The sequence below is a fragment of the Capra hircus genome, chromosome 19 (assembly GCF_001704415.2).
Source record: "Capra hircus breed San Clemente chromosome 19, ASM170441v1, whole genome shotgun sequence".
NCBI classification, from domain to species: Eukaryota; Metazoa; Chordata; class Mammalia; order Artiodactyla; family Bovidae; genus Capra; species Capra hircus.
This window is the reverse complement of record NC_030826.1, coordinates 22713772-22741190: the sequence shown is the minus strand read 5'-3', so window position 1 is coordinate 22741190 and position 27419 is coordinate 22713772. Positions and strand designations below refer to the sequence as shown.

Genomic DNA, 27419 nt, shown 5'->3' with positions numbered 1-27419 from the left:
GCACAATGGCTTTTTGTTTTTGGTGTTTTCATTCTTTTAAAGATGCATTTCAAGGTTGCAGACATTAGGAAAAATGATCTCTATGCTTTGGACTAATCTTCGAGTTTGTAATGAGTTAACATCTCCCCCAAGTGAACATTTATTATGAAGGCTAATTAATTGCTTTCCAGTTACAAGAACCCTTTGCATTCAAAGAAAGTAGGATTCATAAGCAGAGAATAAACTGTTTATTAAACAAGGCAATGGCAACAAAGGGCTTCTCCCTTCAGAATCCCTTCTGTTTAATACAGCTTTAATCAAGAAAACATACAAATGCAAGAAATACGTACAGGTAGAAAAGGCGTACCAACAGAGATGCAACGTTAATTGAAGGGGAGACGAAAGCGATGCTTTGTAGTTGCTGGGATGTCTCTAGGGGACAGCAAGTCAATGCTTATCAGCCTTCCTCAGAAGAGACCATTTTGATTAATATCAGACCCATCTGACTCAGTCTATTAAACCCTGAAGGAAGGATATTCTTCAGATATAAAAGATATGACTTTGATTAATAATTCTACCCTATTGCCATTCCAGGCATTAACAACTGTGTGGCCCCTCTAGAAAGGGAGCCTTTGAAATCAAGGAAGACAGGCTTCCTAAAACACTCAAGTTCCTCCACAAAACCACTTCTCAGCACTCCCTTGGGAAGGGGTCCGAGCTGAGAAGGTGTTGCCACTGGAGAAGCGGGAACCCTGCCTACATAATTTAGTTCACTGTCTACAGATTGAGGGTCAATTTCCTATGACATAATTTCTGGTTGAAAATAACGAGATCTTAGTAAAACTGACAAAAGCCTAAGGACAGGGAGTGAGTTGCACTACGGTCCGTGCAGCTGACCCCGAGGTCTGACACGGTTTACCCCAGAGCCCTGCGAGCGTTATTTCCCTTTGCTGTCAGTGGGTTCCCAGGTGTGACGAGAGGCGATGGCTTAGTTGGTGGTAGAGGGGTGCTGTGCACCGCTGTCAGTCAGGGCGGGGATGGTGGTGCGGGTGGAGGCTGGGGGTGGGGTGGGGTGGGAGATTCAATCAGCCCTCTATCCACAAGCTCCTGCCCCCTGGGCAGGATCCTCTCACATCGCCGCGTTCCTCCTGATGTTCATGACCAGCCTTCTGCCGTATTCTTTGTAGTCCACAGGCTTCACATCCACCACCGTGGCCTTAATCCGAGACTCATCCTTTGAAAAGAGAAGAACGATTTGTGATGGAAGAAACGCCTGTGGCCATGCTCCTGGTTTCAGTGATCCCAACAGGAGAAAGCACGAAGACACGCTGGTGGTTCAGAGTCCCGAGAGCCCAGGAAAGGAGCCGTGCTGATGAGCGCCGGGGCAAAGGCCCTGCACTGGTTCCTCATGGTCCCAGACACTCGGAAACCTGGACTCCAAGTGTGACAGACCGTAGCGGGCTCTTCAAGTCCAATCTGTTCTCTTTACAGAGCCAGAAACGGGAGCCCAGAAGACAGTGGCTTGCTAAAGCTATGCCATGGGCTCTGTGAGCGGGCGGTGGGAGAGCAGCCGTGCTCGCAGCAGAGGGCAAAGCCTGCCGTGGCCTGTCTCAGCTCCGTGAGAGGCGACCTCGCTGCCCTTCACCGCCCCTGCCCACGCCACACGGGGACCAGTGACCCTTCCACCCCTCCCCCTCGACCACCCCCACCCCACCCTGACACCACACTGCTGACATTGAGAGGCTCATTTAATGCTCACAAAACCAGACACAGCTGTTAGCAGGTATTAGGGTTCAGGCCTGACAAGAAAGCAGAGCAAGCAAATCCTGAAACAAGCAAGGTTTTCTGAATTCTCCTGTCGCCTGTTCACCAGGTTGGACAGTGCCTTCAGAGGCAGACTGGGGTGAGGCCAGCTCAGGGCCTGCACACTCCAGCTCTGTACCTACAAAACCCAGTCAGATTTCTAAGCATGTGTAGAGCTCTGAGGGTGGACTGCCTACATGCAATTATCAGCTCTGCCACTTGCTAGCATATGAATTTAGGCAAGTTACTCAATTCTCCATAACTACAGCTTTTCACTGGCAAAACGCAGGCAACAATAGTTCCTTCACACAGGGTTACTGCTGGATGAATGGAGACAAAGTATGCAAAGGGTGGGGAACAGTATCTGGCAGATAGTAAGCACTCAATAAAGGCTGTTTTTTCATGATTTTACAATTGTATGATGTTATGAGCAATTAAAGGAATTTTCAAGGTAATGTTAACCACATGTGGTCTTTCTCTCATATACTGACTTTAGAACCCAAACCATGGGGAAGATGGGGTTTGTGTCTGTCAGGACACAAACCAAAATCCCCCAGGTTTTAACTGAAAAGGCCACACAGCATGTTTTCCTTGGATGTTAATACTGGACAAGACCCCTAACCTCTCTCTTGGTCTGTTTGCTCATCTGAAAACAGAGATGGTAACAGCACCCTAGTGTTGGTGACTTAGTGAGTAATACATGCAGGGTGTTACGAGTTGGGTCTGGAACACAGTAAGCGAGGAACTGACAGCTAACACTGTAGTGGGGTTGTGGGTGACAGACAGCAGTTCTATGCTGCTACCCTCACGCACCGCGGGTGACGCTACTTACATTGTAGGTCTCCAGTTTGACCCTGATCCTGAACGTAAAAGATCGAAAGTTGGCATTCTGGAAAACTTCCTCAAATGCTTGCTCGTTCTGCAGAAACAAAACGTAAAACTGTCAGCATGGAAACTACCAGACCACCTGAAATTATCTATACGGTTTTTAAAAAGACTTGGAGGAAAATCTCTGAGAAAATGATCACCTCCCAGTGGTTTGAAATTTCTTAGGAATGACTAATATATAGGTGACATTTCATCGCATAAAACTGTTTAGGTAGAATTTTATTAAAAATTAAAATATTCTACCTAGAGTACTCAATTTCATACAGACAGAAAGTGGAATGATGGCTGCCAGGGGCAACAGACAGTTAGTGTTTGATGGGTACAGGGTTTCAGCTGAGGAGGATGAAAAAGTTCTACAGCTGGATGATGGTGGCAGCTGCACAACAATATGAAGGTATTTTATTATTTTATTTTTTTGAAGGTATTTTAATGCCAGTGAACTTATACACGTGGGCTTCCCTGGTGGCTCAGCTGGTAAAGCCACCTGCAATGGAGGAGACCTGGTTCAATCCCTGGGTTGGGAAGATTCTCTGGAGAAGGGAAAGGCTGCCCACTCCATATTCTGGCCTGGAGAATGCCATGGGCTGTATAGTCCATGCAGCTTCCCTGGGTTCAGTCCCTGGGTCGGGAAGATCCAGCGGAGAAGGAAATGGCAACCCACTCCAGTACTTTTGCCTGGAAAATTCCATGGACGGAGGAGACTGGTAGGCTATAGTCCATGGGATTGCAAAGAGTCAGACACGACTGAGCAACTTCACTGGTTCACTGGTATAGTCCATGGGGTTGCAAGAGTCGGACATGACTAAGCGACTTTCACTCACTCACTCACAATGGTAAATTTTACGTATATTTTATCACAATAGAAAAAAACTGAAACACTCTTAAACACATTTCTAAACTTTCAAAACCTGTGATGGAATAGATCTGAGGCTCAGAATCTTCAGAACAAATTCAGAATGGACGAGGACTCAGGAAAAAAGTTCAAGTTGTCATATATACATTATTTCAGCCTCTGGATTTACAGATGTAGTAAGTGAAGAAGACAGGAGAAGTGGGCAAAAGTTAGGGAAAAAGTTTAAAATCCACAGTTCTCTCTTACTGGCCTCTCAAATACTATTTGATTAAGCTTCTGAATTTAAAAAAAAAAGTCTGGTAAACGGAGGGATTAGAGAAAGCATTTTACACAAATATGCATAAAATAAATGTACAAGAACTTTTAATAAAATTAATAGTTCATATCAGTCAAGTATTATTTGCAAGCCACTTGGAACATGAAAATAGCTTTGTTATATATAGAACTCTTTATATAAAGGTTACTACACACACACACACACACACACACACACACAGAGTCCTCAGGCTTTTGGGTATGTAAATAAAACAATGTGTTAAACCTTCAGAAAATTGTACCAGCTGCCATCATTCTTTCAAGATTAGTCAAAGCGTGGAGCGCATACTCCAAGAATATTATGATTCCTGAGGGGAGAGTTCCTATATGTCCTCATTCACTGGCAGTAAAACCAGTCAAATGTAATAAGCCCATAAAAAATCCTGAAAGGCTGCCTCGAGCCTTAAAAGCTGATATGAAAATAGAGGACCAGGCAAAACAGATAAAAGATACCATCATACTTTAAAGTCAATTCCAGTTATTTCTGTAAAAGGGCTTGTTGGGATTATTTTCAGAGAGCTCATGGACAATTTCAAAGAGACAAAAGGGCAGAGCTAAATGAACAGAAGACAGGAAAAGAAAAAACACACACGCACACACCCCAAAACAAATGACAAATCCTTTTTTGCTACTGGCTTTTACAAGTATCCTAACCGATTTGGAGGACAATGGGGGAGAAAAATCTATAGACAGATACTAATTTGTGTGGCCCAGAAACTATAGCTTTTGTTGGTCTTTGTATGTTTTATCTGAGCAAACATCTTTCTTAACTTTAGGATAACTAGTAATCTAGTCCTTGAATTAAACAAAACTACTATGTGAAAATACTCTTTTATAAAAATTAAATGGAGAAAGCGACCTTACTAAAGAAAGTTACTTTGTAAGAACATATCTGACAATCTGAAAGAAGCACATACCTTACACGTGAATTTAAACCAGGATTTGACTCTTTTCAGAAAAGTGTTTATTACTTTAAAAAGGCACATTGAATAAAGATGTGGTACGGATACACATGGGAACACTACTCAGCCATAAAATAGAATGAAATATTACCATCTGCAGCAACACGGATACAACAAGAGATTATCACACTAAGCAAAGTCAGAAAAAGACAAATACCACAGAACACTATTTACATGTGGAATATAACACATGACGGAAATGAACCTGTCTAGGGGGCAGAAACAGACTCAAGACACAGGGAACAGACTCAAGACACTCAGAAACAGACTCAAGACACGGTTATCACGGGGGGTGGGGGAGTGGGGGGAGAGGGATGGACTGGGAGATTGGGGCTAGGAGAGACAAGCCGTCACATATAGAATGGGTGGATACCAAGGTCCTACTGTAAAGCACAGGGAAGTAGTCAACATCCCAGGATAAACCATAATGGGGAGACCACAATGGACTTAAAGTTTATTATTACAGACTCAAAAAATAAAGGTATCTGGACTTCAGCTCACTTCAGAAGATACTTCCAGATCTCAAGTGACTGCAGGCACATCGACTCTTAGAAACAGGAGGAAAAAGTGCTTTCTACTTAGAAAGGGCTGGTTTTAAAGAATTTTATACACATGACTTCGTCACCTCATTGTTAGCACATCCGAGGTGGACACAATTAGAATTAGATGAGCTCTCACAGTCAGCAGTGAGAGACGCTATACAACACCCACCAGCAACAGACCAACAATTATCAGAGCAAAAAACAGGTAAGTCACAGCATAGGAACTACTACAGAAATGATACAGGACATGGCCGACCTTCTCTTTTAATTCCCCGAGATACGCAGTGTTTTGTCCAAGGATGGCCTCTGCAGACTCCTGGAAACACGTGACCCACTGATTCTCTTGAAAATCGGCAATATTGACCTAAAAAACACAACTTCACATCATTACACCAAAGAATTAACAAAAGGAAGACACACTAAGGAGACTGGGAGACTGACTTTCTCCACTCCAGAAAGTTTCTAGGGAAAAGAGCCGATTCCACCAAATAGCTATGTTCTTTCCAAAGAATGTAAAAAGCATCCAGGAGAGAAGTTCAAAATGTTAAGTGTGGATCACAGCAGGAACGTGATATGGTGTGGACGTGTGATTTCAGTTCTCAGGGGAAATACAGCCCAACAAAAATCACCTTCAGATGCAGGATCGGGGCACACTGGACTCAGAGGCCCTCCAGCTGCTAGGGGCTTTGGACTAAAGGTTTTGAATGAGTCTCCAATGTCTTCTGCATTTTAAACTGTACACCCTTCAGTCACCAGGAGGTGCTCCCTAAGACTGCTCTCAGTCAGTGCTGTGCACCCCAGACAATCTGAAAGCCTGAACTGAGAGACAAGCCAGTCTCCACAGTACCGGGAGCTTCACAGGGACAAGAAACACCAGAGCGGTCCTCGTGCACCCATCCTACTTACTGACAGGATCATGCGATACTTGAAATTGGGGAATTCACTGTCACACTTCTCGCAGCGGTACAATCCGTTCTGCTGGTCGATCACTTTCTTGTTACAATCCTGAGTTGGGCAGGCCTGGTACATACAGTTCTCTTTGCGAAGATACACCACGGTTGCCACAGAGCTAAAATAGTCAGGCTTTAGGAGAATAGAGTGGCATGAGGCAAAGAACACAGACCAAAGTTCAGGACGGGATCTGCCCTAACATATGAGGGGTAAGCGTTTGCATATTCTCACAATGTGATTACAAGGGATAATTCGTTCTATAGTTTCAGAGGTTACTTGAACTGACTACAAAATCCAGAAGCGTAACAAACCAAGTTCTAAAGCATATTACTCCTTAATAAGAAAGAAGTTAATTCTAAACTGTGCTGTGCTTACTCAGTGGTGTCTGACTCTTTGTGACCCCATGGACTAGCCCACCAGGCTCCTTTGTCCATGGGGATTCTCCAGGCAAGAATACTGGAGTGAGTTGTCATGCTCTCGAGATCTTCCCAACTCAAGGATCGAACCCAGGTCTCTCGCATTGCAGGTGGATTCTTTACTGTCTGAGCCACCAGGGAAGTCCTTAATTCTAAATTAGACTAAACTATTTAATTAAAACTGAAATAGACTACATGAAAGAAAAAGACTTCAAGAGATCTTGATCTTGTTGCTCCTGTTCCTCTGCCCCTCCGAAGGTAACAGAACCAGGAAATACAGAGTGACACAGTGAACTCTAGCACAGTTATCTTCAACCAGTCGTCCTGTGTTAAAAACAATAGCAGCGATTTCGAGCATCTCGATTCAACTTTGTCTTTGGTCAACAAGCATTTTCTGTAAAAAGCCAGACAGCGTCTATCTCAGGCTTTACAAGCCATCAGGTCACAGTCTGTTGCAGCTACTCGTCCTGCTGCTGGGGTGCAAGACCATCCACAGACAGTCTAGAGATGAGAGCGGGTGGCTGGTTTCAATGCATTTGTACTTACAATAGGCGGCAGGCTAGATATGGCCCGTGGGCCTGTTTGTGGACCCCCGGTCTAAGTCATCAAGTTCAGTAGAATGCAAAAAGACTGAACAAGTGCCTTCAAAGTGGAGACAGCACTGATAAGTAAATGTGGCAAGGACCAAGTCACAAGCATAGGCTTTCTGTTGCTGCTATTTGCTTTGCCTTTTAACTGTCATGGAAAGGGTACAGGACGAATAATTTTGGAGGGTGGTGAGCAGATCCCTCTGGGTGTACTCTGAACTCTGGGCCAGATGAATCCTCACTCTAAAAGGCTCTAGAGCAGCGGTCCCCAACCTTTTCAGCACCCGGGACCATTTTGGTAGAAGACTATTTTTCCACAGACAGGATGATTCAGGCAGCAATGCAAGCAACAGGGAGCAGTCCATTTCCGGCTGTGTGGCCTGGTTCCTAACACGCTGTGGATCAGTACTGGTCTGCAGCCCAGGAGTTGGGGACTCCTGCTCCACTGAAGGGGAATCTTCCAGGAGAATGCCTGAAGGGTTTTTCTGTATTTCCAGCTAAGGGGCCGATTCAAAGTGTGACTTGAAAGTTTGGGTGTGAATAGGTACTCTCTAGGCCCGATTCCTTGTTACCTACTGTCTACCCTTAGGTCTAAGAAAGAAACTGGTTGACAAGAAAACCCAGAGTGACACAGATCTGTCCAACATTTAAGTCTCAGGACACTGTGTAGCAGCATTATGAGTTGCAGTCATTGACAATGATGGATAAGAAAGTATTGTGAAATGAGACAGTAAGGAATAAAAACCATATTGTACAATATGAAAATAATAAAGCAGGAATTACTGGTTGTGGGAGCATAAAGGAGAAATAAATGATTTAAATCTTGAACTGCGGACAGAATGCAGACTCAGAGCAAGATGGGGGGCGGGGGCCATCAAACACAAACATTGAAAGGGAAGCTGCAGCTCCAGTCAAGTACCAGTCACGTCTTGTCAGAGGGTGCCAGGGCTGCTCAGCCCCCAAGAGGCTCGTCTTCTATACCCAGCGAGGGTACACGCGATCCACTCCACGCCTGCTGCTGAAACTCACTAATGCTCAGTGCGAGCAGTAATCGCGAAAGCTGCCTTTCTGGTCTGCAGGCATTTCAGTCTGCAGGAACAATCCCAGAAAAGGAGTATGGACCTGAATGGGGTTCATGTTAACGCGCAACTTGATTACTATTGCTTCGTTAAGGTCCCTCCAAGAACTACACAACTCTCTAAGTCACAGCTCTGGGCATCTTTGTGCCTCAACTGACCTGAGGGATATAAGATACTCCTATTAGAAAGCATGGCTCCCTCACTCTGGCTGGCATCCTTAGCCATCAGCCCAGGTAAGAATCATAGCTCTGGATTAAGGTCTAACAGCTGGTTATCAGAAACTGGACCTGAAAACTCATCCTCTCGCACATTGTACATGCTTTTGTGGAGAAAGTTAGGAATGCAGATACCTTGTCACCTTGGCCCAGGTTCTCCGACTTGACCTCATATAAAGTTTTCCAGTTGGTGTTGCTCCCACCTACTCCTCCACTCTTTAGATCAGAGATGGAAATGCCATCTAAGGCTTGTCCTTCTGAGTCAAACCTGAAAAACAAAGAATAACAGGCCCTACATATGCATACTGAATGTGATACTTGTTTCTATGTGCCAGGGTTAGGCTATTCGCTCCCCATCCAACTGTTCACAGGTCATGGCCAAGTGGGGCTGAAGGTGGCCTCTTCCTTATTGTATCTCAAGTCTACTGAAGAAACGGAGTGGCCTCTTTTAAATCTCAATTGCTCTGACGCCTCCCAGTGGTCACGAAAGACAGTGCCAAACTGCCACAGAGCCTTTTCTTATATTAGCCTTGCTATCAACACTGGCCAGATGGCCCAAGTGCCTAAAAAAACAGTAACCTGGAAAGTCAACAACAAAACAAGCAACAATGGAGAGCCCTGGTATAGTTCTTTGGCTACTGATGCTCATTCTTGCTCAGCAGCTGCATTTTCCTCACCGCTGAAATGTACCAGGCCAGAAAGGGACAGTTGACGTATTTTAATGGGGTAGCAAAAAATGTTCCCAGATCTTTTAAGACTGGTATAATTTCAAAAGATTATACAATCGAAAGTAATTTTTACCTGTTTCCCTGTAGACTGACCTTCTTAGTGAGATTTTACTTATACCAGAATGAAAGTTGAAATTAAATTATGTTAAATTATTATAAAGTTGATCACATTATCAGCTAACATGAAGGAAAGGACCCCCGAGAGGAGTGTGTCAGAAGCACACTTGTGTCAGCAAAGAGGCAGGCAGAGACTGAAAACACACCAATGTCACCCAAAAGGAGGATAAGTAAAAGTAACCACATACAGAAAAGGCTCCGTAAACCGAGAGCGTGGGACAGAACGGATGCTGCCCTAAGCTGCAGACAATTGCCTTTTTGTTCTGCCAGGTAAGCGGCTAAATCTGTCACAGAGGCACAGCAAGGTCCATAAACCTATTTCACCTTGACTAGCAACACAAGTTTACAGTTTCAAAAACTCTGAGGAGACATTTGCCACCAAAGACAGCTCATCAGGAGGCAACAGAACAGGGAGAGAGGCAGCCCTTCTTACAGCAGAAACTCCACATTGCTGCAACAGAGATCTAGACACCTCCAGACCTTGCCTGGGGGGGGCGGACACACCGAGCTCCTTTCTGATCAACACCAAGCTGCCTTACTCAAGGGACAGCCATGTCTTTTTATGTTGACTGGGATCATAGTTATCGACAAGTAAACTATGAAGACCTTAATGTGGGCAATTAACCTGTGGTTGTGGCCCAGAGCCTGATGGGAAATCAAGCAGCAAGGACAAACCGAAGCCGTGGTTCCTTCCGGTCAGCTTGTTAATGAAAGGGCCCTGCGCTATAATGCAAAGCCAGCTACCAGAAAAGCTAAACATGGACCCACATGGACCACACGCACAAGGCTGGCTTAAGCGACATGGCCATGCCAGGAGATGTGTTCCGTGTGTCAGTCACTCAGTCGTGTCTGACTCTTTGTGACCCCATGGACTGCAGCCCACCAGGCTCCGCTGCCCATGGGATTCTCCAGGCAAGAATACTGGAGTGGGTAGCCGTTCCCTTCTCCAGGGATCAAACTCAGGTCTCCTGCATCGCAGGCAGATTCTTTACCGAGAGAGCCATAGGGAAGCCTTAGACGTGTCAGGAAACTATTCAGATAGGAGTGCTACTGGTTCACATTAAGCTCAAAGAAAAGTGGGCAGCATGTCATACACGCCAACTCTAGTCACTCAAACCGTAAGACATGGTTGGAAATCAACACCCACCTACTCCCACCCTGTAGCTTATAAGCTCAAGCGAGTTCCAGGGCTTTTTTCCCCTGACCACATCAATGCCTGCATACCAGGTTTCAGTTTGAAGTGCTCTATTGAGGCAGAGTTTTAACACCCTAAATAGCTAGACACAACGAGGAGATTTTAGTAGGTTCTCCTCATCCCAAGTGCTTTGTGAATAGCAACATACTGCCCACAAAAGCCCATTGTGCCCACCGCACTCGATCAGAGTCTGGTGAATACACACTAGAAGATGCGATCGGCACCGGAGTCTAGATGGAACAAGAACGCCTAGCCCCCACCCGCCTCCACCCACAGAGACCCACGGCTTTGAGCCGTGAAATGAAAGACACCTCCGCTCACGGAGCTCTAGCACAAAGCTGCTACAGCCCGTCTTCACCTGCTTCGCAGGATCAAGGTCGGTGGGCAGCGTTCCTGTCCTAATTGCTCCCTGTGACTCTCCAGGTTTGCCGTGGGATTACAGGTTTGTCAGTTTAAGGCCTTTAGAGCCATCCTCTCAGAAGGCATAACGCCTCCAAGAAATATAGGAACTGCTCCATTTAGTAACAGAGCCCTCTGCTTGGCAGACAGATCACATGCTGATTGTAGGAACCAAAAGAACCAGTTCTTCTCCAAGCCCAAGTTCAAACAGCCCCTGTGTTGAGCCCCATAAAAACCTACCATCCACGAAGCTTATAGGCCTCTGGGATGTCAGGGTTCACAATGATGGTGCTTGAAGATAGTACAGAGAGGCTCCGTCCACCAAAATCAGAAACTCTGGCTCCTTTGATGGCCATCACAGGTTGTCTAGAACCATCAAATTTATCAGCCTGCATAACAACAGAAACAACAAACAAGTGTCAATGGCAGGAAGAACACAAAGTTTTTTCTATAAAAAACAAAGAAAACAGCCAATAGAAGAGTGAATGCAATACATGCTACACGGACTCAATACAAGATGACCTCACACACAAGCATCTGCTCAGAGATGCATCAAAGCTAACCGAGAGTTAGAGGAAAGAGCAAATTTCACTATGTAAAGCCGAAATCACAGCAGATCTCACAGAAGTAAATCACAAAGGCTTTCAAATATTCCCCAGAGAGCCCAAACCTTCAAGAGGAAGGGTCTACCCAGCTGACACGGCCAACGCCCCACACTCCTGAGGCAAGACCACCCAGGAAGCTCTTCGTGTCCCCACCTTTCGGCACACACTCCTGCCACTCAACGCGAGCACTTACATCGTCTCCCCACAGAGTAGCGTTCACCACCTTCCCTGACATGTCCATCAGATAGATATTTCTCTTCGAGACTTCTCTGTTGTTAGACTTCACTGTGATTTTAGTGACATCTTCATAGTTCTTGCAGATCCCGATTATGTCTAAGACACAAGCACGGCGTTTTAGTAAGAAATGGTCAAGGGCTTCCCTGGTGGCTCAGGGGTAAAGAATCCATCTGCCAATGCAGGAGACATGGGTTCGATCCCTGGTCTGGGAAGATCCCACACGCTGCAGAGCAACTGAGCCTGTGCGCCACGACTACAGTCTGTGCTCTAGAGCCTGGGAGCCGCCGACCACTGAAGCCTGCGTGCCCTAGGGCCCGTGCTCTGCAGCGAGAAGCCACTGCAGTGAATGAGAAGCCCACTCGTGGCGACCGGAGAGTAGCCCTCATGCTCTGCAATGAGAGAAGCCTGCGCAGCAACGAGGATCAGCACAGCCAAAAACAAGCAAACAAAACTAAAAAGATGGTGAGGCTCTCGTGACAGCACAACCGAAAGTGAAGCGGCGATCACTCGCCTCACGCCGCCCTCATGTGCGGTGCAAGCGAGACTAACGATGACCACTCTTGGCTCTCATCACAGACTTACCCACAAGTGAGTCTTTAGATTTGCTCTCCAGGTCGCCAATCCCCGTGAAATCAAACTGAACTGTGGGTAAGTGACGACCGTCTTCACAGGGCATGACAGAAGTCTCATTGTTGAAGGTCATCTCGTAGTCGTTTTTGACGGCTGTGAATTGTTTGTTGGCGATCTTCAGGGTGCCTTTGGAGAAGTAATAGACCTACAAAAGAAGCCACACCGCGGAACATGGGATGTGCCATCAAATCGGGTCTAAAAAGCCTTCACCGTCCCCACCCCAGCACTCGGCCGTTTCTGGTCTAGACGCCACGCTGCCGTACCTTGTTCACGTCAATAAGGGGGAAAAACTTGTCCGCTTGCTCATTGAAAGCAGTCGCTCTGATTTCACCCTGCAGAAGCGTGTGAGAGAGAGCAGGTTAGCACTATGGAGCTCCAGTTCTACCAGTGAAAAACGGGACACTCTGGTGTCAAGATGATATCTTTGAAATAGCAGCACAGTCAACACAGAAGACACATAGTTCACAGTCACACATTCAAGTTATCAACTCCAACGAAACAACCCAGGTTTAACTAGCTGATCCCCATTACTGTCCCTCATTAAACCTCAAGTTAGAAACCTTAAAAAAAAATGTATCTTGAAGATGAGTGACATTACTGAAGCCCCCGGGGAAGTGTGTTGGGCTGCCGTGATTCACCAGCTTCCCTCGCATTTGCACCCATCAAGGAATTACTTCATACTCGAGAGTCATTGCCAAAAACGCTAAAATAAACCATACTTTCAGGTTGCTCGTGATTGGATTTTCACTTGTACTTTCCTGTCAGTCAAAATGCTACAGATGGAGAAGAAACTTAAATTAACAGCTGAATTTTTAGCCAACTGACAGATGAGACCAATAATTTGGTTTAAAAAAGTTGGATTCTGACTCAGTCAATACACTGGCGGTGTTATCCCATCTTCAAAAAAAAAAAAAAAAAACAGAAACAAATAAAAAAAACAAACCATTTTTTTCTGCCCCCTTAGAGATTTGAACAAATAGGAAATATACAGCCATTTGAAAAGAATGCCCGAAGTATATACTAGGGATTATAAGTAAAAAGAATGGTCAGAGATATAGCATGACAAGACGCTTGTTGAGATGCCACTACTTGGATTTTTCATTTCTCCATTGTGGTTTGGTTTCGTTTACACAAAGCGCAGAAGTCTGCGCTGCCAGAATGCATCTCTCGCAAAACCAACCACTTATCACTTGTCAAGGCTGCCACGTGCCTTCTGTTGTGGCCCAGGGCTCCATGCGGCTCCCAAGGAGACATCACCTCTTGGGGCTTTGACTAAGCCTCCTGGCAAGTCAGACAATGTCTCTGATTTCTCCTGCCTGTGAGGCTACTCACATTTAGAAAACTAATGTCAACTGCTATAAATGCTTCCGCCTGAGACCAAGGATTTTACTTATGACTGAACCCTGTGCCCACAGAGGGCATCAGAAGGTTACAAGAGAAGAAAAACAGCAGCAAGAAGCATGTTTCTTCTTGGCCTACTGTTATCTCTCACCTCACGGGCCTGCACAGAGGTAAGCCCTCTGTTTCCCAGAGCTGAGGACTCTTCTTTCCCCACCTGACAGATACTCACACTCTCGTCAACCAGCTCTATGGAGAAAAGCTTCCCTTCCCCTCGGGAGTTGCTCCAGGTGCGGATCTGACTTTTGTTGGTGACACGAGCACAGATAGTCCACCTAAAAATAAAAAACGGATCATCTCAGTGTCGGGAGTCTTACTTGGGAAAGATCTGAAACGTTCCCTCCCTATTATCTTCTTAGAGGCTTTCTTACCTTATGCATATTCTATTTTCCAGGGGAAGCTGTATTTTAATCCAGCTAATTAAAACCCCAGGATGACATCCAGGTTTGACAGTTTATAGAATAAGCAAATAGTAAAACACACAAGGTGATTTAACACTGACTCATTCTCCTGTCAAATAAGTAAATTTATAAACGCTTTCTCTTCTCCAAAAGGCATCACCAAGGCAACACTATCCCCTTAATGAAAGGTTCTAAGCTAGAAAATGCAGTAATACCAGCAATTATATTTTGCCGCTATTTTCAATTATAGGAACTGATATAACTGATGTCAAACTTCTGTCTCACTTCCAGCGTACATGGAATGTAAACACAAGGGTATGGAACATGGTGTTGGTTAAGCCACCAAAAGAAAACACTCTCAAGCACTATGATTTTAGACAGAAGCCATTAGAAAGGGGGGGGGGGGTGCAAGGTCTGATATCCAATCCTGGTGCCCATCCCACGTGTAGCTACTGGACACATTAGCTACCCTACTCATCATTTCACAGGGGAACAGCCCTTCCTCACATTGCCAACAACTGAAGAATAAATAAGTAAATAATATCTGAAAGAATTTCGAGAAGAGCACTAATTTTCAACTGCTAAAATTTTTAATGAAAGGAATCATATAAAAGAAGTATCTGTTCAGTTTATATGAATACAGTTGACACAAACACATTCTTTTTTTTAAAAATTTATTTACTTTAGTTGGAGGCTAATTACTTTACAATATTGTAGTGGTTTTTGCCATACATTGATATGAATCAGCCATGGGTTTACTTGTGTTCCCCATCCTGAACTCCCTCCCACCTCCCTCCCCATCCCATCCCTCTGGGTCATCCCAGTGCACCGGCCCTGAGCACCCTGTCTCATGCATCAAACCTGGACTGGCGATCTGTTTCACATATGGTAACATACATGTTTCAATGCTATTCTCTCAGATCATCCCACTCTCACCTTCTCCCAGAGTCCAAAAGACTGTTCTATACATCTGTGTCTCTTTTTCTGTCTCGCATATAGGGTTATCGTTACCATCTTTCTAAATTCCATGTCTATGTGTTAGTATACTGTATTGGTGTTTTTCTTTCCGGCCTACTTCACTCTGTATAATAGGCTCCAGTACACACATATTCTTTTAAGCCAACCAAATTGTAGTAACAATTTTTGGACTGAAATTCATCTATTTATTTGATGAGAAGATGAAATGCCTTCTGAATTAGAACAAAGATTTATTTTTACTCATCAGACTATCAACTGGTTCTTAAAACTCTGTTGTTGCTGTTTAGCCACTAAATCGTATCTGACTCTTTGCAACCCCATGGACTGTAGCTCGCCAGGCTCTCTGTCCATGAGATTTCCCAGGCAAGGATACTGGAGTGGGTTGCCATTTCCTTCTCCAGGGGATCTTCCCGACCCAGGGATTGTACGCATGCCTGTCGTCTCCTGCACTGGCACTCAGAGTTTTCACAGCTGAGCCACCTGGGAAGCCCCCCTTAAAACATTAAATCTTTTTAATTTTCAAGTTCTTTTAAAATGAATGAAGTTCCATAGGCTATGGCTGATTGCTCTTTCTGCCATTATTTTATTATGAAATAGTTAAAGGTTGCCACTATTTGTAACCCTTCTGGAAAAAAAAACAAACGGAGGAAACCTATTTTATGCATGGTAACCCTGAAGTTCACATATGAGTAACTCAAGAGCCCATATCAACCTCTTATACTCCTAAGTCCCTTCTAAACATATTCTATGAAATAACTCACTTGGATTGGTAGGGGGTGAGGCTGGCAATGGGTACCACTTTGGCCTGTGTTCCCCCAGAGCTGTTCACTTGGCTGGTTCCGCCAGCTTTTCCAAATGTCTTTGAGGCGCCAAAAGCCTTAGATGCAGTGGAAGCTTTAAAATCAAATACAAAGAAGGACAATCATTATTTTATTTAAATTTTATGGTAAGTTTTGTAAGAACTCTTAATTTACTAGTGACATCATATAAAATGAGAAGCCAAGGTTTTCCTTTTAAATAATCAAGAGATCTGGAAATCAAACAGAGACTGAAGCGGGAGACTAGAGTGAGGTCTAAAATGAAGGCTGGGTGTACAGATGTTCAGGACTGAATCTGCTGACTTACATCCTGAGGTTGAGATAATTAGGTAATGAATCCAGACTCTGCTATTTCAGAGATGAATCTTTAAACTTTTCCCTTGTATCAGTAGGCAAGATAATAGGTTGGAGAAAGAAAATAACCTTGACTGAGAAGTGAAGACAAGCCACTGGTTGCATAAGAGAAAGCAAGAAAGAAAGGCTGGGAATTAAGGGACACAGTGGGGGAACCATCTGAGGTGAAGAGTACCTATTACAAACAAATCTCCTCAAAACACCCCCAGAAAACCCCTAGCTCTCAACTGGTCTTACAGGAACAGATCATCTAGAATGAAGTTTATGGGATTGGGTTTAATTGGGAGCAAAGGGCAATGAATCAGTCTTCTGTTTAAGATGAACAGGGGTCGGGGGGACTGGCTATCGTGTCCCCTTCTTGCCTCCTTTTCATCCAAGCCTATGCAGCTGCCTTGCACTTGGGAAGAATGTGTCATTATGTAACACCTATAAGCAGAAGGCGGCCTTTACATGCACGCTGTTTCTATTACGATTCAACCTCCAAGTTCAGAAGCAATAGTTTAGTCCAATGATTTAATATCTTCTATACCAAAATATTTCTTCAACATGGCATCCGGGTAGAAATGCGTGTCTTCCATTATTCAGAATTTATTTACTGAGTTTCCACAGCAAGCACCACACTATTCTGGGTACTTACAGCACTCGGCAAAAAATAGACATAAACTGTCCCAGATCTTAAAATTTTCTAACTCGGGGGTCAAGAGACGACTTACACACACAGCACTAACAGTCACCTCAAGGTAACTCAAGGAAGCACACACTGTCTGTAGAGTATCTTGTGTGTATGTGTAGAGTATCAATCTCGTACGCAATATACAAGTATAAAAACACATACACATCCAGTCTGCATGCTGGCCGTTCCCCCTCAGTACACTTCCAGCCCTTTTCCTTTCGGCATCCAGTTACGTGTTTAGGGAACGTTAACTTTTATTATTTTTTTAATGGATCTCAGTATGAGCCAAAGACAGACACAAGGATAAATCTGTCGGGGGTCAGAGAAGAATAACATACTATTTGTATTTCAGCCTAAGAAAGTGAGTATTTTGGGGGTACTTACCATTTTAGATAATCTATTTCCTCACCTCCCTCCAACAGTACATAATTGGAGCGTTATATATAAATAGATCCACTTGTAAAGGGAGATGGCTAGAAGAGAGCTATTACAAGGCAGATAAAAACATCAAAGGCTGACCAGTGGGGAAAAAGACAGACGTCCTGAAAGTTTCACAGAAATGCTAGTGACGTCTTAACCCTGCTTTTTTTTTTTAGAACCTTAGCACTGAGGAATAGAAACTAATCGTTGAGGGGAGGGGAGGGGAGGAAGTGTGTGTGAAGCTGTGACAGAAAAAAGAAACTCTAAAAAAATAAATTCGAACCAAATTCTACAAATCATAATTTTCACTGGTGGCATCCCACACGAAGGGGTTCCTAAAGGAGAGGCCAGAGAGTAAACAAAGTGATTCCATTATAGTCTCTCAGGACCTGCTGAAGAGAAAGTCAGAAAGGAAAAACTATTTCTCATCCATGAGACAGAAGCACGACCTATGACCAACATAAATGATACTGTCTTCAAGCTAAGATAAATACTCCCAAGAGCCCCAAACGGGAAACCTGGAGAGAGACAAACCAAATGAGTGAGTGGATCCTAGAGAGTTAAAAGGCGAGAATTTAAAAGTTATGTAATTCACATAGTCAAGAGGACGTTAAGTGAGAAACTACCAGATAAATTATTAACAGAGAATAGTGTATCATTCTGATTTTTTTAAAAGAAAAGCATATTAAGTATCTTTAAAAGACTGTCTTTAATCATTTTTTTCAATCACACACTTTACAATGAAAACTGGAATTATTCTTTGCAAGAAGCAACTGTCATGTGTGGCATTGTGAAAACTCCCTTTAGTCCCAGATTAAATTTCAAACCATCACTCAAAAGCCTGCCGCACGCAATCAGCACGCGTCCTTGGGTGGCAGCCTTACCCACTCCTGGGCTCCCATTCTGTTGCTGGGGCCTGCTGGTTGGTGGACTGGCTGCTGAGACAGGAGGAGGAACTACTGGCTGCTGTCCGTGTCCTGAAGATCAAAAGGGAAAGACCATTTTAGTGCCAATAATTTGCATTAAGAGATTTAAACTTAAGCAGAAGAAATATTCTGAGAAAGTGTAAATTTGTGATTTTTGTCAAAGACTCTCCTGGGTCAGAATTCATGCTGGGGCACTTGGTTGCATGCAGCGAAAGTGCTGGCGGTTCACTTTTGTTTTCATTACCTAAAAGGTTGGCTCCATTTACCTTTCACCTGCTTATAATTGATGGCTTTCGGTTTTAATGAGGTTGTCCCCTAAAGCCTTGCCCATTTCTCCTGCGTGAACCTGAAGTAAAGTCACTGGGCTGAATCGGTGACATTACCACTATTTCCATAGCAACAAATCGATGTTATCAACAGAACTGTGTTCACGGCAGGATCTATCAGAAGAAAAAGCTGGGTGGTAACAAAAACCTAAAAGCAGTTCAATTGTCTCTGAAGTGCTCCTGCTTCAAAGGGAAAGAAGACATTCAGAAAGGATTCTACCCTTTCCCTTCCAAACAAAGCAACCTTATTTTGCAACTGACAGTTGGTGGAAAATAAGAGTTGAAAGCGCCTTAGGTACCGTGAAGCGCGAGTGAACTGTCACAGCAGGAGAGATGAGGATGGAGTTCAGAAGCAGGTGTGTCAGGGAGACAGGGAGATTAAAAGGAAAAAGGAGGGGAAACAAACATGTCTCTCAAGCAGAAAATAAAAAAGGCCATGCCATCAGAGTATTTATTTGGCCCTCACCCTTTCTACAAATGGTGATGAAACTGAAGAATGTTAAAAAACGCTAATTAAAAGAAAAAATTTAGGAAATTTGATGTAGCCTTTGTGAGTGGCACTAAAAGTAGAAGTCAAATCTAATCTGGGCTGATCACCAAGAGTGCTTGCGGCACACAAGTGCAGCTCAAAACATTTCCTAGAGAGCCCTAAGAACAGACACACGGTGAGCACCCCTAGAATAGCTCCCTGCCTGCCACCTTGCCTCTGCTGCTTCCATCCCTGGGTTTGTTCCCTACTGGGTTTTCCAAGGCCTTAATGCAAATGGGCCCACTGTGCACTGATTTTATTTCCTTCTGCTAATATTACTCGTAACTGGTGCCACTAAATGAGAGTTAACTGTGCCATTAGAGTAAAACAAATTTAGCATCAAATTAAAAGGGTTAAACAGAACTCTTTAGTTCTTCCTATGGAGAAGAACTTATTCTTCTCCATAAGAACTTCTTCCTTATTTACATAGAAAAAGAGCCAAGATTATCAACAATGAATTTTTGTGTCTGCTTTTCAGCTTTTCCATTACTCTAAACTTCCAGTGTCGCAAGAGATTGCATGGGAGAACTGTTCTCCTTTGACAGTGTGTCTTATGAAGTAGCATTCTGAAATTCTACAGTGAACCTTCCTTTAAATTAGTAGGGAAAAGATGAATTGCTCCACAAACAGTATTGAGTCCAAACAATTGGGAAAAAAATTAATCTGCATTTTTACCTGCTTCGGGAAATTTTATTCAAATGAACCAAATAATTTGAACAATTAAAGGTGGAACCATGAAGATACACCAACCCCTTCTGTACTCCACCCTAGTTCCTCCCATGCTCCCACAGTCTCAAACACATCAACACTCTCAAGTCCCTTCCTCCCCACTGTGCCTGCTTCTCCAAGCATCTTGCTAAATAGGACATGGTCACAGGATCTTGCCAATCTCTTATGTTAATTTCTATCAAAATGTAACTAACAACAACAACAAAAAAATGTAACTAACTTTTAAGCAGTATCTGTAGTAGAAGGGTGGTTATCCGGGACTGGTGGGAGTGGGGAGTGATTGTTTAATGGGTGCAGGGTTTCAGTTTGGGATGATGGAAGAGTTCTGGAGGTGGACAGAAGTGGTGGCTGCACAAATGTGACTGGACTGAATGTCATTAACGATACACTTAAAAATAACTAAGACGTACATTTGATGTTATGTGTATTTTACCACAATTTTTAAAAAATGTAACTTATCTATTTACCTGTTGTGAGATCAATATTTTAAAACATTTAACATATGGGTTAAAATTAATGTTAAAATTTCTTTTTAGTAGTACACAATAGCATAGTTCTATAACCACTGGATTCTTAGAGTCAATGAAATTTAGTATATTTTAATAAGACTCCAATTAGGCCCTGTGATAGACAAGTTCATAATAGCTACAATTTTTTGAATGCTTACTTAATGCACCAGGTACAAGGTTAAGTGCATTATTCCACTTACTCTTAAGCCCTCTATATAAACAGTACTATTGTACCCAATTAACAGATGAGAAAAGTGGGTTTAAGTGGTCAAGTAACTTGCCCAGAGTCACACAGCTAGGAAGAGGCAGAACCTTGTCTTGAACCCAGGTCTCTAGGACTAGATCCAATCAACTTCACTACCATCTAGTTAATTTTTAACCCTAAACAACCAATTCTGGCAGGCAGAAATATAATTATATAGAACATAACTAATAACTACAGTATCCAGCAGTTACAAAAAGCCACTAATAGTAAAATAACAGCTGAGAAAAATTAGACAACAGACAATAGAGTATACAGATTAACAAAAACCTCAGTTTCTACCAGTAATTACTTTCTTAACAATAACCGCAAAGAATATAAGGAAGAGTCAATCCAATAAATACAATTTCTTGTTGGTAGAAAATAAACAGAGTCAGGCTGGAAAAAAAATTCCAAGTAGTATCTTTCAGTGATGAGTGACACTAATAACTAAGCAACATATTAAGAAATTTAAGTCTTAAGATATTATGGTTGGAAACAGTACAGGTACATAAGACTAGTACACAAACTGATTAAAAAAAATACATAATGGTAAATACGGGATATTTAAAACCATCCAACCCAATACTGAATGAAACATGAGCTGTGTTTGAATTTTACTTCTCATGCTTTAAGAATTCTCTAAATATCTTCACTCTTTACTTAATGTGGTACTAGTACCACGAGACGATTCCAGTGCACCCTTCGGAATTCCTCTGCCTAATTCTGGACTGGGTCTCGTGAGTTAATTTTACTGGTCACCTGACATGTTACAGGTCTGGGTTAGGTGCTGGGAGGATACAAATCTAACTTTAGTTCTCTACTAATAACAGTCTCTTTGCTTTCCAATAAGCAGTTAGAAACCATTTCTGTGAAATACACCCATAAGGTAGTAGTCACTGTAACAAAGCTATTTCATGATGGCCCAAGTAACAATGTGTTATTGATCTAGTTACAACGAAATTCAATAGCAAATACTCTTGAACAGCAAAATCTCTGCCTCATTCCTTTGTACTTTAACAGAAAGGAAGGAAGGGCCAGTGGAACTGGGACAAAGGAGTGTTTCCCATAGTTCCACGGGCCTCACCCCAAGTGGTAATTATCCTTCACCCCTTTCAACTCCATCTTTACCTCAAATACTTTGCCCCTGAAAGACAACATGTTCAAAGCAGCCAGTCAATTAAATACAACATAAAAAACATAAGAAATCCAGCCAAAGGTAGTAAGTTGGGCAAATCACCTCTCCCTCAAGCCTACAGCATCCAGAGATTTCATAGAGATGCTAAGTATTGCTTTGTCTTGGCTTGCCTTCCTAAAAGCTGGGAATAACACAACCTACATGCTCATTTTAAAAACACTTTACTATTGCAAAACAACTGTGATGTTCCTATTTAATATCTTGAAACTTTATCTGAATAGGCTGCAGCTTCCCTTTTCCAATGTAAAACACCAAGTTAATACGTTTGGTATAGGTAAAAATTAAAATCTAGAAGGCCCCACTCCTGAAAGAAGCATGGTGATGACCAAGTCCCAAACCTTCCCTTCTCCTAAAAATCAGACGGTGACAGGAAGAATGAATGCTCGTCCCATAAACTAACACCCCATATACAGACTGCATCTTCAGTGAAGCTAGGGGAAAGAGACAAACTGCAAACTATGCCAAAGTGAGGCCCCAAACACCACAAAGACATCACAACTGTAAGAGAGAAGCAGCACGGACGATTCAGACACAAACAGTAAGGTCTCACCAGCACTAGAGTAAAACATGGGTGACTGCCTTTATGACGCTGGCGTGAGGAAGATCTTTCCCACTACAGCTCAAAAATCCAAAGTCTTAAAAAGCTGGAAAATAGTCCAGTTTGATGCATGATACTGGATGCTTGGGGCTGGTGCACTGAGACGACCCAGAGGGATGGTATGGGGAGGGAGGCCGGTTCAGGATGGGGAACACGTGTATACCTGTGGCGGATTCATGTTGATGTATGGCAAAACCAATACAATATTGTAAAGTAATTAACCTCCAATTAAAATAAATAAATTTATATTAAAAAAAAACCTGGAAAATACAAGTTCATAAAAACAAAAGAAAACTGCTGCACAGCAAAAAAAAACCCACCATAAGCAAAGTCTGAAAGACACTGTTAACTTGTATCAGAGATGAAGGACTAATTCTATTTTTTAAAAAAGATATCTTAAAAATTGAGAAGAAAAGGATAAACGAAAAATGGACAACACAACAGTTCGGAGAATAAAAAGCCCTTAATTAAACATTTAAAAGGATGCTCATATTGCTCACAATACAAATTAAGCACTACACTGAGATCTGAGTTTTCATCTATCAGATTGATTTAAAATAAAAATCAAAAGATTAACAACATACTCTGTTGGCATAGCTGTGAAGAAACAAGTATTTTCACATATTGTTGGTGGGAATGCAAAATGATACTATCCTATGAAGGGAACGCAAGCATATCTACCTACCACAAAGGCATTTATCCATGGATCCAACAATCTCACCTTTAACAACCAAAACCCCTCTGCCCATAAACCTGCGTATGTATAAGGTTATCTGCTGCAGCACTGTCTTAATAGCCAGAGTATGGAAACACCCAACTGCCCATCAATAAAAGGCTGGTTAAACTATGGAATAGTCATACAACACAATATGCTATACTGTTAACAAATGAATAAGTAAAAATGAGGAAGATCTTTAATATATATGAAAATATCTCTAAGCTAAAATTAAAAAACAAAAACAGGACTGAAAAAAGACAGACAACATAGTGCACACGGCTGTCTAGCTGTTCAGTGTTGTTTTTCTAAAATCCTACCTTTGGTGTAAGCAAAGTGGATTATGAGTGAAAATACGTAATTTATGCACTTGATTATATTTTCATTAAGAAATCCCTTGAAGGACAAAAAGAAACCACTGAAACTGGTTACCTACAGAGGGCAGCAGTGAGTACGAACAAGTCAAGAGAAGGCAGGGGCAGGAGTAAGATTTCTCTCTATTTAATTTTAGAGTTTTGCCTTCTGAAAGATGTAACTGTATTATCTACTCAAAATTTAAAACAAAAATTACTGTTTATTTTAAAAAAAATATGTCTATCTTAACATTTCAACTTTGAAAAGTATACAAGTTTTAATGGACAAATACGTGAACACAAAGCAGAGAAACAGCTCTAAGATTTGAAATAAACTGCCCCTGGATAGGAGCCAGAGGACAAAGAAGAACTGGGCAGGGAAATGTTTTTTTGGTTTTGCTTCAAAGAACACACTCGCAAAACTATTTGACTTTTAAAACTATGTACAAGACATGACAGAATAACAGAGACCAAGATGACCCTCCCACCAAAAATAACCAAAAGGAAGGCAAAATATTCATGAGACAAATGATTCTCAGGATACAGGACATTAAGCAACAAAGGACAGTAATTCTGAGACAGAGGAAACAAACAAGGCGAGTGTGACTGCACCAGAGTACTGGAAGCCCTGAGGGTTTCCAGGCTGTGGCACAGGAAGTGGGCATGGAGCAACCCCTGAGTTAAGGAGATGGAATTGAGCATGTGGGGAATAAAGACATGGGGGTTCTCAGGACAAAGCACCAGAGAAGACAGCTGCACGGAGAAAGGCCTCCAGAGATGATGGAAGGTTCCCCTCGAGGAGTCGGCAGAGTACTGGTTGGCTGATCTCTGTGTGGAAACTATCGGAAGCCAGGGAAAGAAAGAACCATCTGAGAAGGCCTCGGGGATCAGTGTCCAGTGCTTACAACAAGCTAGAAACAGCACCTGTACCTAACAGCCAGAATGGAAAACTTCACATTCACGGGGCACTGAGTAGGATACTGATGGGTCTTGCCTCTGTACTATGAATAAATGCCCAGAATAAATGCCATTCTCTGATCCCATCTAACAAATTTTAAAAGCAACATCCCAAAAGATAAAACTGTTTCCAAATAATTTAACTGTATCCCCGAAAAAAATTCAAGAATACAAGTTTCCAGCACCCAACGGTACGAATCACAATGCCTGAATTCATTCCAAGATTACCAAGCACACAAAGCAGAAAAATATTCTTAATAAGGGAAAAAAAATTGACTGATTAAAATAGACCAAGAACTGATACTGATGCTATTAAAAAGCAGAGACATCATTTTGCCAACAAAGGTCTGTATAGTCAAAGCTATGGTTTTTCCAGTAGTCATGCACAGGTGTGAGTCGGACCATAAAGAAGGCTGAGAGTCAAAGAATTGATGCTTTCGAGAGGATTCTTGAGAGTCCCTGAACAGCAAGGAGATCAAACCAGTCAATCCTAAAGGAAATCAACCCTGAATATTGAACTTTGGCTACTTGATGCAAAGAGCCAGCTCATTGGAAAAGACCCTGAAGCTGGGAAAGATTGAAGGCAGGAGAAGGGGATGACCAAGGATGAGATGATTGGATGGCAACACTGATTCAACGGACATGAGTTTGAGTAAACTCCCAGAGATAGTGAAGGACAGGGAAGCCTGTCACGGGGTCACAAAGAGTCAGATACAACTGAGCGACTGAACAACAAAGTTAAGTCAACTGTTTCTCTGAGTTCTGGAAGCCACTGTAACAAATTAATATAATTGAGGGCTTCCCTGGTGGCTCAGTGGTAAAGAATCTGCCTGCCAATACAGGAGACGTGGGTTCAATCCCTGATCAGGGACAATCCCACAAGCTGTGGAGCAATCAAGCCCATGTGCTGCAACTACTGAGCCGATGCACCACAACTACCGAAGCCCACAAGCCCTAGAGCCCGCGCTCCACAAGAGAAGCCACTGCAAGGAGAAGCCAAGCACCGCAGCTAGAGAGCAGCCTCCGCTAGCTGCGATCGGGGAAAGCCCATGCTCAGCAGCGAAGACTCAGCAGTGCCAAAAATACACAAACCAAAATTTTCAAAATCAATCTAATTGAATCAGAAGAGGGAACTGGAGGAGTCTAGGATTTACAGCCAGCTGGTCAGAACCACAGATAACAAACAGGACTTTCAACTGAAGGGAGCAGTGGTGGGGGGTGGGGTCAGGGGCGGGGATAAGGCAGTCTGCTGGGCCTGAGCCCTTACCCTGGGAGATCTGGTGCCAACTCCAGGTACCCAGTGTCAGAATTAAACTGAACTGTAGGAGACCCAGCTGGTGGCCATAGAGAACTGGAGCATGGCTTCATAGGGAGGAAAAAACCCACACATCTGGTCACAGCCAGAAATATGTATGATTGTTGCGTGCAGAGAAAAACAGAGGAGAGGTTCTTCCTTTACAGAGTCCTACCATCATTTTTTCAGTATTAAAAAAAAAATCTGAAAGAGTAACCTGTTACTCTTTCCTAGAGTAAGACCCCCCCTTAGATGAACAAATGAAACTACAGCAAAAGGAAGCATTCCAGATCTATTAAGAGGTATTCAGCTGAGTGCTACGACCTATAAAAAAACATTTTACCTTCATTATAAGGTACCGGATTGCCAATCTTTGATCCAACTGCTTCAGCTGATTTCAAAACTTCTACCTCCATCAAAATAACCACTCTCCTACAAAGGCAAAGGAACAGAAACATGTTAGAAAAAATAAATTCAGAAGCCCTTAAAATGACAAGCTACTTTAAAAGCCTTCCCCCAATAATCACTGTGATAAAAACTATTTCCCTTTGTCAACTGTTTTTCATTACTGAATAACTTGAGAACTATATGGTATCAATTCTTACATAAATATTTCCCTTAATCTTTCACTGCATCATTATCAAGCCCTTTTATGATTGCAGGGTTCTCGTTTCCCATTTAGTTCCTTAATTAAAATGCAGTGTCCTTACTACATACCGTATTTTCAAGGAGCAAATGACATGATAAGAATTTAGATTACTAAACCCGACAATATGTGGCATAACAAGAGATGATCTGTTTTTAGAAACATATACTTTTCTGAACAACTGCCCTTTCCCTGTGAAAACCAATATGACCATAGATTTTTTTTTTACTCTTTTTTTAAGGTGGTTTTGTGTTTTTTTAGTATTTTAAAGTCTTTATTGCATTTGTTACAATGTCACATCTGTTTTTTGTTTTGGTTCTTTGGCCACAAGCCATGTGGGATCTTGGTTCCCCAAGCAGGGATTGAACCTGCACCCCTTGCACCAGAAGGCAAAGTCTTAACCACTGGACCACCAGGGAAGTCCCCAAAGATATTTTTCATGTGATCACAATTAATTAAGAACTTACAGTTCTTTGTCTATCTTTCATTCTGATTAAAACCTTTCGGTAACTTCTCCAGGACCAACGACCACAAGTTAGAGACCTTTCCACACGGCCGATGAGGCTCGGCCAGCTCTGGCTTCGCGCTTCTCTCTCCAGCTGATCTTGCTCCTGTGGCACCCTGCCCTCCACCATCTGTCTCCTTCTAGCTCCTGGTGTGTATCATGCTCTCTCCTGCCACAGGCCTCTGTACATGCCTCTTTCTGATTGTGAGGGCCTCTCATTCTGCTTCATCTAATATTCATTTCAAACACCAGGTCTTCAAGAGACGCCTCTTTAATCTTTGCTTTAGATCAGCCTTCGGTTATACTCTTTTCTACAGCCATAATTTCCTTCCTTCAGATCGCATCTCTCA

General features: G+C 42.8%; 1 protein-coding gene across 1 annotated transcript in view; it reads right to left on the bottom strand.

The window, feature by feature from the left end:
- RPA1 (replication protein A1) overlaps positions 205-27419 on the bottom strand; it is a 44438-nt gene continuing 17223 nt past the window's right edge. The window contains exons 5-17 of the mRNA XM_018064402.1: positions 26262-26350; positions 18428-18520; positions 16040-16172; positions 14072-14174; positions 12765-12833; positions 12454-12646; positions 11828-11967; positions 11270-11418; positions 8726-8858; positions 6249-6425; positions 5599-5706; positions 2615-2701; positions 205-1213 (exon numbers count right to left, since the gene is read on the bottom strand). Coding sequence (XP_017919891.1) covers positions 1109-1213; positions 2615-2701; positions 5599-5706; positions 6249-6425; positions 8726-8858; positions 11270-11418; positions 11828-11967; positions 12454-12646; positions 12765-12833; positions 14072-14174; positions 16040-16172; positions 18428-18520; positions 26262-26350 — 1579 coding nt within the window. The 3' untranslated portion in view covers positions 205-1108. The remainder of the gene's footprint in view (positions 1214-2614; positions 2702-5598; positions 5707-6248; positions 6426-8725; positions 8859-11269; positions 11419-11827; positions 11968-12453; positions 12647-12764; positions 12834-14071; positions 14175-16039; positions 16173-18427; positions 18521-26261; positions 26351-27419) is intronic.